This window comes from Cervus canadensis, chromosome 24 (assembly GCF_019320065.1).
Source record: "Cervus canadensis isolate Bull #8, Minnesota chromosome 24, ASM1932006v1, whole genome shotgun sequence".
Classification (NCBI taxonomy): domain Eukaryota; kingdom Metazoa; phylum Chordata; class Mammalia; order Artiodactyla; family Cervidae; genus Cervus; species Cervus canadensis.
The window spans coordinates 42689434-42703561 of NC_057409.1; the positions used below are offsets into that span (position 1 = coordinate 42689434).

The 14128-nt window shown below is 34.8% G+C and overlaps 1 protein-coding gene across 2 annotated transcripts in view; it reads right to left on the bottom strand.

Moving 5' to 3' along the window:
• Window positions 1-13919, bottom strand: part of NBEAL1 (neurobeachin like 1) — a 78163-nt gene extending 64244 nt beyond the window's left edge. The window contains exons 1-10 of one of the 2 annotated variants that reach the window (XM_043444554.1): window positions 13675-13916; window positions 13114-13247; window positions 11882-12041; window positions 11671-11773; window positions 11007-11163; window positions 9042-9200; window positions 7190-7349; window positions 4465-4553; window positions 896-1471; window positions 384-559 (exon numbers count right to left, since the gene is read on the bottom strand). In XM_043444554.1, the coding sequence (XP_043300489.1) occupies window positions 384-559; window positions 896-1471; window positions 4465-4553; window positions 7190-7349; window positions 9042-9200; window positions 11007-11163; window positions 11671-11773; window positions 11882-12041; window positions 13114-13247; window positions 13675-13876 (1916 nt within the window). In that variant the 5' untranslated portion in view covers window positions 13877-13916. Of the gene's footprint in view, window positions 1-383; window positions 560-895; window positions 1472-4464; window positions 4554-7189; window positions 7350-9041; window positions 9201-11006; window positions 11164-11670; window positions 11774-11881; window positions 12042-13113; window positions 13248-13674 lie in introns of both variants that reach the window. The other variant, XM_043444553.1, reaches the window with a different exon arrangement.
• Window positions 13920-14128: the final 209 nt, after the last annotated feature.

The window sequence follows — 14128 nt, forward strand, 5'->3', positions numbered from 1 at the left end:
CTGGAACTCAAAGCTTTAGAGGAGCAATTTTCATGAAAACACTACTCCCTTCCTTTAGTATGGAAGCACTCAAATCTGGGCTAGACTATATAGAACACAATGCAGCAAGTCCTTAGATACCACAAGAAACAATTGAAACAATGAGTATATAATCACCTCAAACCCAAATTAATGTAAGATTTAAATCTCTCCACATTGGAGTCAGCTTTGTATTTCTCTCTAGATCCCACTAGAATGGAAACAGACAGGAAAAGCGCTGAGCACAAAGCTTCCCCTTTTCTCGCTCCCCACCCAGTGAATATGGAATAAATGTTCAATAACAAATATTTTAGACTCCTGCCCACTTTCAAAAGGAGAGGGGATATTATTAACAGAATGCTTACATTAGTTTTATTTCATCTGATGGTCGAAGTAGCTCACTGGATATTCCTGGTTTAGTTAGTGCTGAAAACACTTGTCCCCGTTCAACCCAAGTATCGTCATCAGACTTTTCTAGTCCCTTACACATTATACAGCTCAAAATATTGGTCAGTAACTGAATAAGCTCCTCCTCACATCTCTATAAAAAAGATAAAAATAATATGAAATTATTGGAGGGAAGGGGTGTTAAAAACATATAAACAGAACCATCGGGTACATAGATTATAATCATTTAACATATTTTTAAGGTGTCTGGATGAACCTAGAACTTTACTAGGAAGGCCCCAGAGATGTGAAGAGGATAAGACACTGGCTTTGCTCTCAAGACACTCACCACTGTGGGACTTCTAGGTGTCTAATAGCTTCAATCATGAGACTTGGAACATGAATAATATATGAAGTGATTAACAATTACACATTTCTGAGGTTAGACATATGAAAATAAAAACATATTTGGACAAATAAGGCATCTTACCTCTTTGTTTTCAAGTAAAGAGAAGTCATCACTAAAACCCACATCATTTGTGATGCTGCTTTCTCTGTCGGCCTGCACAGGAAATGGCTTCATGGACTCTACTGGGGAAGGTGTGCTGGGCAGGCTGTCTGGCATCTGACTTCCGCCATCACTCGGTTCACATGAGTCAGTGCCACTGAGATCCAAACTCAGAGGTGAAGGGTTATTATGCCAGAATTCTTCTTGATTCTCTGATTTGAAAGATAGTTCTCCCATCGAGCTATCTTCTTGAAATAATGGCATGTTTGAGTCCAGAGACTGTCTATCCTCCAAACTCCACTCATCTGAAGACACAGGAGCTGAGGCAAAAGAGGCAATTTTTTCTTCATCTGTCTTTTCGTCAAAGTTACTCTTCATATCCTCCACTGATATATTTTTATCATTGTCTTTCATTATAATAGCCCTACTGTGCTTATGAAGAGTATTTCCATTTTCAAAATTTGCTTTTAAAAAAAGCCTAACTAAGGTGTCTTGCCAGCCCACTTGTTGAGATATCTGATGTGCTGCATCTGGCTGGGACTGCAAAATCTGTAGAATCTGCAAAGAGATTAAGAATGCAAAAATTTGTCAAAAGGTAAATGGTACTTTACATCAGAAACAGTTTCAGTTATTTCATGACAAAGTAACTTAATAAGAAACTTTGGAGGATACATTTTCAACAGATTATGTTCTTAATTACATTAGAAACTATTTGGAGGGCAGACACTGGGTTCGCAACTAATCTGAGTACTACTCATTGTATATCTAGAGTAGGGATATATTCAAATATTTGCTGAAAGATAAAAAAGGAAAAAAGATAAAATAATCCTCCACATACCAACATACTCATGTTACTAACTTAATTTGGTCAGAGAAAAAATATAAACTGATTTAAGGTATATATAAAATGTAATAAAGTTATATCCTCTCAACTAAATACTCTCCATGAGCCTACTACATTTGTTTAGCAAATACTGAACATCAGCTATGTGCCAAAGTATTGGATAGTTCTGAGACTTTGGCTACCTATTGCCAAGAGGTGACTCGTTGGAAAAGACCCTGATGCTGGGGAAGATTGAGCAGGAGGAGAAGGGGACAACAGAGGATGAGATGGTTGGATTGCATCACTGACTCAGTGGACATGAGTTTGAGCAAACTCTTTGGAGATGATGAAGGACAGGGAAGCCTGGCGTGCTACAGTCCCCAGAGTCATAAAGAGTCAGACATGACTTAGAAATGAACAACAGCCATGTGCCACGCAGAGTCCTGACACTAGGGTGTGGGGAGTCATTAGAATACATAAAAAACTTTGAAAGACCCTAAGGACACCAAGAATAATGTCCCATATCATTCTTCCCCTCAAGCAAAGTTAATAGGCTGCTTTTGCAAAAACTTTTTTTTTCATTAACTCTATATGGTGCAAACAAACAAAAACTGAACTTTAATTCCAGAAAACTATTTCCAGTGAGATGGATGCGGCTATTTAGCTAGAATAAGAAACTGAAATTAAAGAGTAGGTATTGACGTGACAATATATATGATCTCTAGAATCCCAAATGACTTCATATTTTTTGGATAAAAACAAATTTTCAAACACTGTATCAGAAATGATGTTAAAAGTGGTCTGGCCCCAGAACCCAAGTTCTCCCCACTATACCACACTGCCTTCCGGTAGAGAACAGGAAGGGTCTTGGGGAAGAGCAAAGCCCAACCGTACAGCACAAAGAACTGTGCTCAGTACTCTGTAATGATCTACATGGGAAAAGAATCTTTAAAAGTGGGTATATGTACAACGGATTCACTTTGCTGCATAGCAGAAACTAACACAACACTGTAAACCAACTGTATTCCAAAAAAATTATTGAAAAAATAAAAAAAAAATGTATAAGAAATGCTGTTAGGATATTTAAGATTTAAATCACAAAGCCAACTAACTTCTAAGTAGATGGAAAGAACTTCGGCTCCCAGGGTTTACAGAGTTATCACTTTATCAGAATTTCTAACTCTGACAAATTTCGTAACAGGAGATGAATTATGTCAGTGTGGACTTCAAAACTAATGGTTCTTACGTACACTGACGCTGGTACAGAAAGCAGTTGAGCAAAGTGAGCTACAGTGACATGTGAAGTGTCTTTCCTCACTTAAAGCCGTCAATCAGTGAGCTACTATGCCTGTCAGTGCAGAATATCAGCTTTAAACATATTAAATCTTGGTAGGCAAAGAAACTTTTCATGATTTTAAAGTTTCCATGAAATAAGACTTGCAGCTATTTTATAAAAACTAGGCTGCACTGGGAGAGGTTTCTAATTGCACACTGAGAGGAAAAAGATAAATTTACATGACTTGCTTCAAGAAAAATATAGCAAAATCCATTAATATGTAAAATGTGAAAACTCCTTGAAGAGCTATTGCATTTCATAAACTATGTCCTACATATGTATTACCACAGATAGGTAAATATCTGTGTTAAAAAAAAAAAAGCTCCTAACAGAAGTTTGTTAACATGGTAAAACAGGAAACAATCTAAAATGTCCATCAATAGGAAACCACATTACACTTTATAGAACAGTCATAGAATAAAAAACTATGTGGCTGTTAAAGAGAAACATGGGAACTTTCCTGTGGTACCGTGGATAAGAATCCACCTGCCAATGCAGAAGACACGGGCTTGATCCCTAGTCCAGGAAGGTTCCACATGCTGCAGGGCAATTAAGCCCGTGTACCACACTGCTGAGCCCATCATGTCTAGAGCCCGTGAGCTACAACTGCTGAGCCTGCTTGCTGCAACTACTGAACCCCAAGCACCTAGAGCCCGTGCTCTACAACAAGAGAAGCCACTGTAATGAGGAGCCAGTGCACCACACCAAAGAGAAGCCTTTTGCTCACCAAAGCTAGAGAAAGCCTGCGTGCAGCAACAGAGATCCAGTGCAATCAATCAATAAGTAATAAATAAAATAAAAATTAAAGAAAAAAGGAGAAATATACATCCAGATTTACTGATGGAAAGTACTGTGACATAATTAGCAAACAAAATGAAAAAGAAAAGCAAGGAAGCAAATTAAATACCAGCCTGGTCATTGGTTGCCAGCAGAAAAGGTTTTGAGCAGGAAGAAGCACATGGGATTACCATTCATCAACTTAGTTAAAGGTGAAATGAGTGGACTGAAGGCAAATAATTGTTGGAATACACTCATAAACTACAGAAAACCCTTTCCATAAGGTCAAAAGACTCAGAAACTCTAAAACATGGTATATGAATTAGAAAAGGTCACAACTGAAGGATCTTTATAAAGAAAATAGCCTCTGGGAATATATTTTTGACTCTGAGAAGGGCATTATTTCCAGGAGCTCATGTATGGTGAAGAAGAACAAATTTGTATGCTATATTTCTTATTATTACATAAAGTTAATTCACCTCAAAAAGTAAACTATAACATTATGTCATATAAAAGATATTAGAACTTATATCTGGTGAAAAATACTTAATAAAAAGGTTATTCACAATACAATAATACTGCAATTCTTAGAGTATATTTTTAAAGTTTACTAACCTTTCTGCAGATGACCACCCTGACATTTATATAGGCTCTGTGAGATATATATACCACAGACAACAGATCTTTGAAATTAATAGCAGGATCTATGATAGAAAAAAAAAGACAGTTAAAATTAAGTATTAGAGAAAAAAACAGAAAGAAATGTGTTAATAGTTATATATAAGCTGACATATTCATTTCATTTATACTTTTTTCGTGCTGTCAACAAAGATGCCTTTTCCCTCAACTTTATTAAGATATAACTGACATAAAAACATTGTTTAAGGTACAAAACACAATGATTTTATATATATACATAGTGAAATGATTATACAATAAAGTTATTAAACACATCCATTATCTCACATAGTTACCATAATTCTTTTTGTGGTGAGGACATTTAAGGTCTGCTCTCTTAGCAACTTACAAATATACAACACAGTATTGTTAACAACAGTCACCATGTTATAACTTAGATCCGCAAAACATACTTATTTTACAACCAAAAGTTTTCACTCTTTGTACCTTTACCAGTTTCCCTCACTGCAACCACCCATCTACCCTGTTTCTCACTTTTTCCCCCACAGGTTAAGTGAGATCACATGGCATTTGTCCTTCTTTGCCTGACTTACGTCACTTACCAGATTGCTTTGTAGGCTTTTCCATGTGTTGCAAATGGCAGGACTTCCTTCTTTTATATGGCCAATATTCCATTTTGTGTGTGTGTATATATATACACACACACATATATACATGCCTGACTTTTGTTACTCATTTATCTGTCAATGGACACTTAGGTTGTTTCTGTATCTTGACCATCAAGAATGATGGTATAATAAACATAGCGGTGCAGATCATACCTCTTTGAGATATGCTTTCATTTCCTTTAGATATATACCCAGAAGAGGGACTGCTGAATCATGTGGTAGTTCTATTTTTAATTTTTTAAGAACCTTCCAAAGTGGCTACAAATTCATATCCATTGAATCTGAGCTGACTAGACATGAATTCAATGGACAGTCAGCTCAAATTTAATGAACTCATGTCCACTGGCATGAATTTGAGCAAAATGCAGGAGACAGTGGGCACAGGAGCCTGGCATGCTGCAGTCTATGGGGCTGCAAGGAGTTAGACACAACTTGAGCGACTGAAAAACAGTAGTGGCTGCACCAACTTATAATACATTCCCACCAACAGCACACAAGGGTTCCCTTTTCTCCGCATCCTCACCACCAGCACTTTTTCTCTCCTCTCTCTTTGGTAACAGCCAAACTAACAGTTGGGAGGTGATAACTCACTGTGTTTTTGATTTTCATTTCCCTTATAACTAAGGATGTTGAGCTTATTTTCATGTACTTGTCAGCCATTTGTACATCTTCTTTGGAAAAATGTCTATTCACATCCTTTGCTCATATTTTAATTGGATTTTTTGCTATTCAGTTGTAGGATTTCATTATATATTTTAGATATTAACTCCTTATAAGATTTGATTTATAAACATTTTCTCCCATACTATAGACTGCCTTTTCCTTTTGTTGATGGTTCCTTTTGCTATGTAGTTTTCTGGTTTGATCTAATCCCATGGTTTATTTTGATTTTTGTTGCTTCTGCTGTCATATGTAAAAAATCATTGCCAAGACCAAGGTCAAACAGCTTTTCCCCTATGTTTTCTTCTAGGATTTTTACAGTTCAATTCTTACACTTAAATCTTTAATCTATATGAGTTAATTTTTGTGGGTGGTGTATGGGTCCATTCTCATTCTTCTACAAGTGAATATTCAGTTTTCCCAACCACGTTTATTGAAGAGAGTATCCTCCCTCCATTGAGTTCAGGGACCCCTTATCAAATACTAGTTTACTGTACATGCATAGTTTTATTTCTGGGCTCTTGATTCTGTTTCACTTTTTTATGTGACTATTTTTATGTATACTGGAGCACACTCTTTTGATTACTATAACTTTGTAGTGTAATTTGAAATCCCAAAGTATGATGCCTCCAGCTTTCTGCTTTCTCAAAAAAAGAATGATACATAATAGTCACATAAATGCTGAAATAACTGTTTCATTTTAAGAATCACAGATCTGTTTACATTTTACAAAGACAATAGGTTTAGAATGTTTAACATCTTCCTCAGTAAACCATAAATAGCTGTTCTTTGATTGCCTAAACATACTGTCCATGCTGCTTGGATCTTATACTTGTATTACCTTCTCATGTATCTGTCTTACCAATAAGATGATAAACCACTCACAAAGAAGCTTATCTAAGGTCTTTCTGAATCTCTAGCATCTGATATAAACTCTACAGTTCACAGTAAGTACTAACAAAAAGGTTTATAAAAGCAAAATTAGAAACAAAAAAGAATATCTAAAATTAGTCATTTTTCCTTTAAGATTTTAAGCTCTGTAAAGAAAAACAATATCTTGTACATATTTTCTCTAGTGTCCTTTTCTTTTTACATAGTCAATTATTTGCTTATCACTCAGTCAATAAACATCTACTGAAGGCATGCCAAGTAAGGTTCTATGCTATGCTCTGGGGAGACAAAAACAACAAAGGTATATTTGAAACAGTATCCGTTGAAAGCCCTGCTGAATCAAGTAACAGGTAATTTTAAAAGCAACCTGAGGAAAGGGGGGGAAAGAACCTTCAAAAGAAAAAAAATTTAGAGCCATCAAGTAGAATCATATGATGATGAAGAAGATTTCTATGCATCAGTATTTTTAGCCTCGGTCATACCTGTATTTATAATTTGATTGGTGAGACTTTTAATCAGAGAAGTATTAACAGGTGCTTCATTAAGAAGGAGTCCAAATCCTGAGTAGCCAACTTCTCTGAGTCGAATACGTTGTTTACTTCGTTCATAAACATTTGTGCATTTCAACATCTGTTCCATAACCTGGTCACAATGGTAATATATTCATCTCAATATAGAAAACTAAGAACAGTTGTCACTTAGGTTAATATTGAATAAATATTAGTGTACAATGTTTTTGGAGCATTTTATTCCTTGAGAATTAAAAACAGCACTAATAGGGAAGACTATTCCATATCTTGCTCTCATTAAAAAATGAACTTAAAAATAAACTGGACTGAAGTGCAACTGCATCTGAATAATTAATATGTTTCAAACCCCAATTTATATCAATTTCTTGGTAAATAAAAGAAATAATTTAAAATAGTAATTTAAAATAATAATTTAAAAATTATTTAAAGAAATAATTTAATTTTCTTTTAATGGCTTAAAGTGTAGAGGGAAAACATCTTGTAGCTTGCAAGAATAAAAGTGTGCTCTGAAAGATAAGAAAGATACTTCTAGATCAATCTAGTAATCTATTTATGTGATAGTTGTCAAAATAATTTTCAACAACAAGGAAATACTGTGAAACACCTCATCCATATGTTAAAATGGAAGAATGAATCAGTAATCTCAAACATCTTGAAGTTAAATCATTAATTTTACAAAGTGACATACAGAAAGTGTTTATGGAAAGGGTAATCTTGGCAAAATAGTATCATGAACAACCTCTGCGGGGCCATTTTTGAAGAAATGACATTAAATCTCCATATAGGTACCCTGCATGGCTTTAAAGAATAGCTTCAGGGGTCACCATAACCAATACTCAGGAGGGACTATGTCAGACCATCATTAATGTACTTTTGTTTTCCAAAATTTAGGAATTCCAAATAGAGGCAATCCAAACAACCCCACGAGTAGACTTTACGTCACACTAATGATGTAGGGGGAAACAACACCCACAGGGAATTTGGCATAACAAAGGAGAATAAATGATGAAAAAAATGCATTTGCAGTAGAAATATGACTGACTTTTTTAAATTTTAGTTAACCAAAAAGGTGGAGGGGGTGGCTTCAGTCAAAGTTCAAAGTCTGGGATATTCTGGAAAGCTTAATAAAACATGTCCTACCATCCTTTAACAAGTTACCCAATTTCCCCACTTCAGTTTCATCTGTAACATGATGATAATAATAATATCCACTTCATAAAGTTGCTGCAAGGACTATATAAACTATACATAAAATGGGCTTAGAGAAGTGAAAGTGAAGTTGCTCACTTGTGTCCGACTATGTGTGACCCCATGGACTGTAGCATACCAGGCTCCTCCGTCCATGGGATTCTCCAGGCAAGAATACTGGAGTGGGTTGCCATTTCCTTCGCCAGGAGATCTTCCTGACCCAGGGATTGAACCTAGGTCTCCCACATTGTAGGCAGATGCTTTACCATCTGAGCCACAAAATGGGCTTAGTGCTTGATAAATAGTGGGTGCTAAATAAGCTTAGTATGATGGGCCACAAAGACCCACGGGAAGTCAAAAGGAGGTAAGAGTTTTTCTATTGAGTGTGACAAAATGGATTTTCCACTGAAATTACTAATTAGATTATAATAATACAGTTTTTAAATACACAAACAGCAAAAACATGAAAAATATGTATCAAAACAAACCGAACAATTTAAAATTAGAAGTAGGAACATGAAAAAAGAATTAACATTCATAGAATGGATATGCTCCAAGTAAATTCATATACCCACAAATGTCCCCAAATATAAAGATGCTTAAGACATTTCTGTACCTTAAAAATTGTTTCTCTTAGTTTGTCAGAGTACTTGTGATTTAAGAGCAAGGCATAAAGTATGTCAGCATTTCCAGGTTCAAACAGTAGTAAGAAAAGCTGACCTCTAGTTGGGCTGGTACGTAGGAGGCTGAAGAGTATGTCCAAAATTCCAAGAAGCTTTTAAAATTAAGCAACACAAAACAAATAACCACACTCATATACAGAAGCACAAATGAAAGTCATAAACCGCAGACAGTTACTTAACTAAACCCAACGTCCCCTAATGTTTTAGCTTAACTAGATTATCAGAAGTCTTCTGAACCTGCCTTGCCTTTTCCTTCATTATGCTTTTGTCTTATTCCATTTCTTTTTTTTTTTTTTACTTAGGAGGATTGTTTTAATGATTATAGTTGAGGTTACAATATACATTCTTGGCTTGCTACAGTCTAACTTAAATTGGTCTATTTCACTTTCCAAATAATGCAAGTGTTTAAGCCATTTATTTCCCTCTCTCATTCTGTGTTACTGTTGTCATGTATCTTACTTCTACCCATGTTATAAATACCATAAGATAGCCATGTGTCTCTGAATCCCAGGATGATGAAAATTATGGTTTGAAAATCATTGCTTCATATATCTCCATTCTAATAATAACAACTTGTCAATCCATTTCCTTTTGCACAGCCTCTCACTACCCACATTCCCTGCTGAACCATTCTCTTCCATAAAGTCCTTCTCTTCCATACAGCCATCTCTTCCATAAACTCTTCCATCTGGTTCCTCAACATCTAACACTCTCCAGTGGAAATCTCATGTTACTTCATATTTCTCTTACAGATATTATCATGCTTTTTTTAGTTTCATAATTACTTATAAACGTTTCTTATCAATCCCTGCCTTCATTAGGCTAAAAACAAGAATGATAATTCTTTCATCATTAAATATCTACAATATCTAGTATTATTCTATGTATATGTATAGTAAGTATTCAATAAACATATAGTTAAGTATTTAATAAATGTTTGACTAAATTGATCAAGAAAATATTATTAGCAATGAACCATAGCATAGGTGACAATACATCAATCATGAAATAAGATGGTTATTCATTATTCTAAATAATGAGAAGCTTTTGAAGTAGTTCAACCTTGTAAGGAAATAGCCTAAGTTAATTTATCTATATACTACCAATTATGAAGTCATATTACCACTGAGTACACAATGCATATTTCATGATAGAGGACAAAATTCTCCAGTCAACATGAATTAAGGCTGCTCAGATTTGGTGTTGAGAGTACAGAAACAGCAACCAAAACGCCTGGGCTACGTCGTTCCAGGTTTACCAGCTGTGTGACTTTTCAAGTTATGGCACCTAATCTCTCTGAGCACGTATTTTCGAATGTACATGTGGGAAGAGTAATCCCTGGTCTGTATATTTTATGTCAGTGGTCAAATTCTACCATACATCAGAAGCACCTTGAGGGCTTGATTTGGACATATATTTGGATTTCTGTAAAAAATTCTCAGCTAAGTGGGTCCATACATTGAGAACCACTGTCTTAAAGGGTAGTTCTAAGGTATAAATGAATAGTGTATGTGAAAGAATTTAAAAATAGAAATAGTTATAATTTACTCTTTATGTAAAATTTTTATGAACCTATTAAATACTTAAATTTATGTCAGAAATCTACCTAGTAACTTTTGTTAAACATATAGTACATGGCCTATGAAAATAGGCTTCATAATTGCCAGAGCAACTATTTCCATGCTCTGCTTTCTAGCTAATTAAAATATTTTATTATACTGCCATTTAGTTTATTAAACTTTCAGTTATGAGATAAAATTTACTTCTTTAACTGTACAATAATATTATGTGACACTATAAACATCTCTTAAAATATGTTGTATATACATATAAGTTTAAAAGACTATGATACAGCAACATAATTATTAAAACGAACAGGTTTATCAAGAGCATAATACCTGTTCTTCTTCATTGATAGCAGCTATGTAACCCATAATACTTTGTATCTCTTCATGAGTTCCGCCTTTGCTCAGAAAATATTTAATTAGTCCATACAAAGAAGTCCTTATTGTTCGAATATCATCGGGAGACAGCTCACTATACTTACAATCACTCCTAAAACAGAAAGTAAACAAGAAACAATTGAAATTTTTAACTTTTACATCTTTGAACTTTTATATATAAAAGAATTCATAGTTTAAAAGAAGATGTTTGCATGTAACTATCAGAATTCATAGTATCTTTGACTTCTTTTTCTTTTAAGAAAAACCTTTTTAAGTTACGAGTTGCAATAATAAAGATATAAATTGTTAAAAACAGTTTATATTTATGTACTATGTAGCAGACACAATTTTAAGTGCTTTACATATTATTATTTCATTTAATTTAATCCTCAAAATAAACACAGGAAATCATACAATTGTCATTGTAACAAAGCAGAAAACCTTGGCACAGAAAAGTTGAGTAAGTTGCCCTTGTATGTGATCCTTTGTTCATCATTTTTAACCTTCACAACATCCTGGCTCTCTGAAGTTAAAGGTATCAGAATTGCTAGAAAACATAACAATCTAAGTGCTCCAATCAAGTAACAGACACATTATCAAACTGAGAAGGACATCGTACCCATAATAAATCCTAAGTGTATCCAGGAGAAACTGCACACCATACTTCTTTCGGAAAACTCTCCTGCTGTCTTTGATGATGGTGGAAAGATACTGTATGTGACCTAAAATAGAAAGTTTACTCTTAAATTATATACCTAAAATAAAAGTCACATAGGTGGTAATAAATTTCTAAAGAAACTATAAAATTTTATCCAACAGCCTGAGCTCACCAATTCGAAAGGGAAAATCTCCACGGTTCCAAATACGGAAGTCAAAGAGTAAATATTGATACATTTGTTGCAGGAGCTGCATATTTTTCTCTAATGATACCTGTTCAATGAGTAACTGAATTGCCATCAATACATTAACATCCATCAAAGCGCTAGGCACCTGAAATCCAAACAGAAGGTTCTTGTAAAGTTCAGTTTAAACAATTGTCATTAAGCTGTAAGTTGGAATGATTAATTCAGAACATCTACTAAATATAAAAATCTTGGTTAGAAAAATATTAACAATTTAAACATTAATTTTTCTGATATAACTCTAGAGCATATTCCTAAAATAGAGTCTTTATTTATTTTTTTTTTATTAGTTGGAGGCTAATTACTTCACAACATTTCAGTGGGTTTTGTCATACATTGATATGAATCAGCCATAGATTTACACGTATTCCCCATCCCGATCCCCCCTCCCACCTCCCTCTCCACCCGATTCCTCTGGGTCTTCCCAGTGCACCAGGCCCGAGCACTTGTCTCATGCATCCCACCTGGGCTGGTGATCTGTTTCACCATAGATAGTATACATGCTGTTCTTTCAAAACATCCCACCCTCACCTTCTCCCACAGAGTTCAAAAGTCTGTTCTGTATTTCTGTGTCTCTTTTTCTGTTTTGCATATAGGGTTATCGTTACCATCTTTCTAAATTCCATATATATGTGTTAGTATGCTGTAATGTTCTTTATCTTTCTGGCTAACTTCACTCTGTATAAGGGGCTCCAGTTTCATCCATCTCATTAGGACTGATTCAAATGAATTCTTTTTAATGGCTGAGTAATATTCCATGGTGTATATGTACCACAGCTTCCTTATCCATTCATCTGCTGATGGGCATCTAGGTTGCTTCCATGTCCTGGCTATTATAAACAGTGCTGCGATGAACATCGGGGTGCACGTGTCTAAAATAGAGTCTTTAAATGATCAAATAACCCAGATATCAAAGTTAACACATAAGGTCCTGAATATCAAAGATTATACACTGTCATGTAAGATAAGTAGTTCTTATATAAGGTGATTTCATAGAAAGTTTTAAAAGCTGCTTGTGAAATAAATTATATTCACTAATATAACTTAAGTTATGATAGTATAATTTTTATAACATATTTAACTACTGGAAAGAAAAAGTCTCAATACTAACTGGTAATTATAATCATCAGAAATATCTGCAGAATGTTAGACTAGCTCACCTTCTGAAGTAAGGCTCCAAGAACGGCAACTCCATGGGAGTGAATAAGGTTGTCCTGGTTAATAGGATGTCTTTGAATAAAGTGTTTCACAATCAAGATAAATGTTGCAATTAAATTTCTCTCGAGTCTTGACTCTGTGGGATTGTGAACAAGTCATTAATTATCATAATTACTCTAATCACTTTTATATCAGATGCGCTACATCATAACACATATTGTAACAAACAAGGAATTGGGCTCAGGAATTTGCATCCTAAAGGTCACTTGCAGAACATAAGTATCAAAGAAAACAGTGACTGCATATTATATATTTATACGTACATGTAACTATTTTCTCTACCATAAATTTAATAGTGTTGGCAGATTTCTGCTAACAGTACAAACTAAGGATAGTCAAGAGTACAGTCAACATCATAAGTGTTTTGAACGAAGTATTATGAATTTTCTGAACTCCATTAGGAAAATGAGGAATGGACCACTTCAGCTACAAATGGCAGCAAGACATTTCCAATTAATTCTCACATTTCTCAATGACCATTTCATATTAATTCAGCTAAATACCTGATGCCTTTGTGGAGGTCAGTACCACCCAATCTCCTTCTACAGGTGTTATCAACTCAGAAACTGTGCTTTCATTCAGTCCTTCAGGAATCTGTCCTTCACCAAAGTGGCTGATTTGTTCCAGTAGAGGAAAGAGTACATTTAATCCACCTATGCAGTTTATAACGTCCTGAAAGAGGAAACTACAGTTGATTAATCTCATGATGCATGGGCAATTTTATCATTTAATACCTATACAGCATGTATGAGGTCATAATTTGCTAAAGTTTTAAGCAAGGTATACAACAGCCTAAGCTAAAGGAACCCTTGACCCTTATGGGCATATGCTTTAAGGGCAGCCTCAAGGGTCACCATAATGAATACTCAAGAGAGACAAAGCCAGACCATTTTTTAAAATGTATTTTTAACTGAAGAATACTTGCTTTTCAATATTGCATTGCTTTCTGCCATGCAT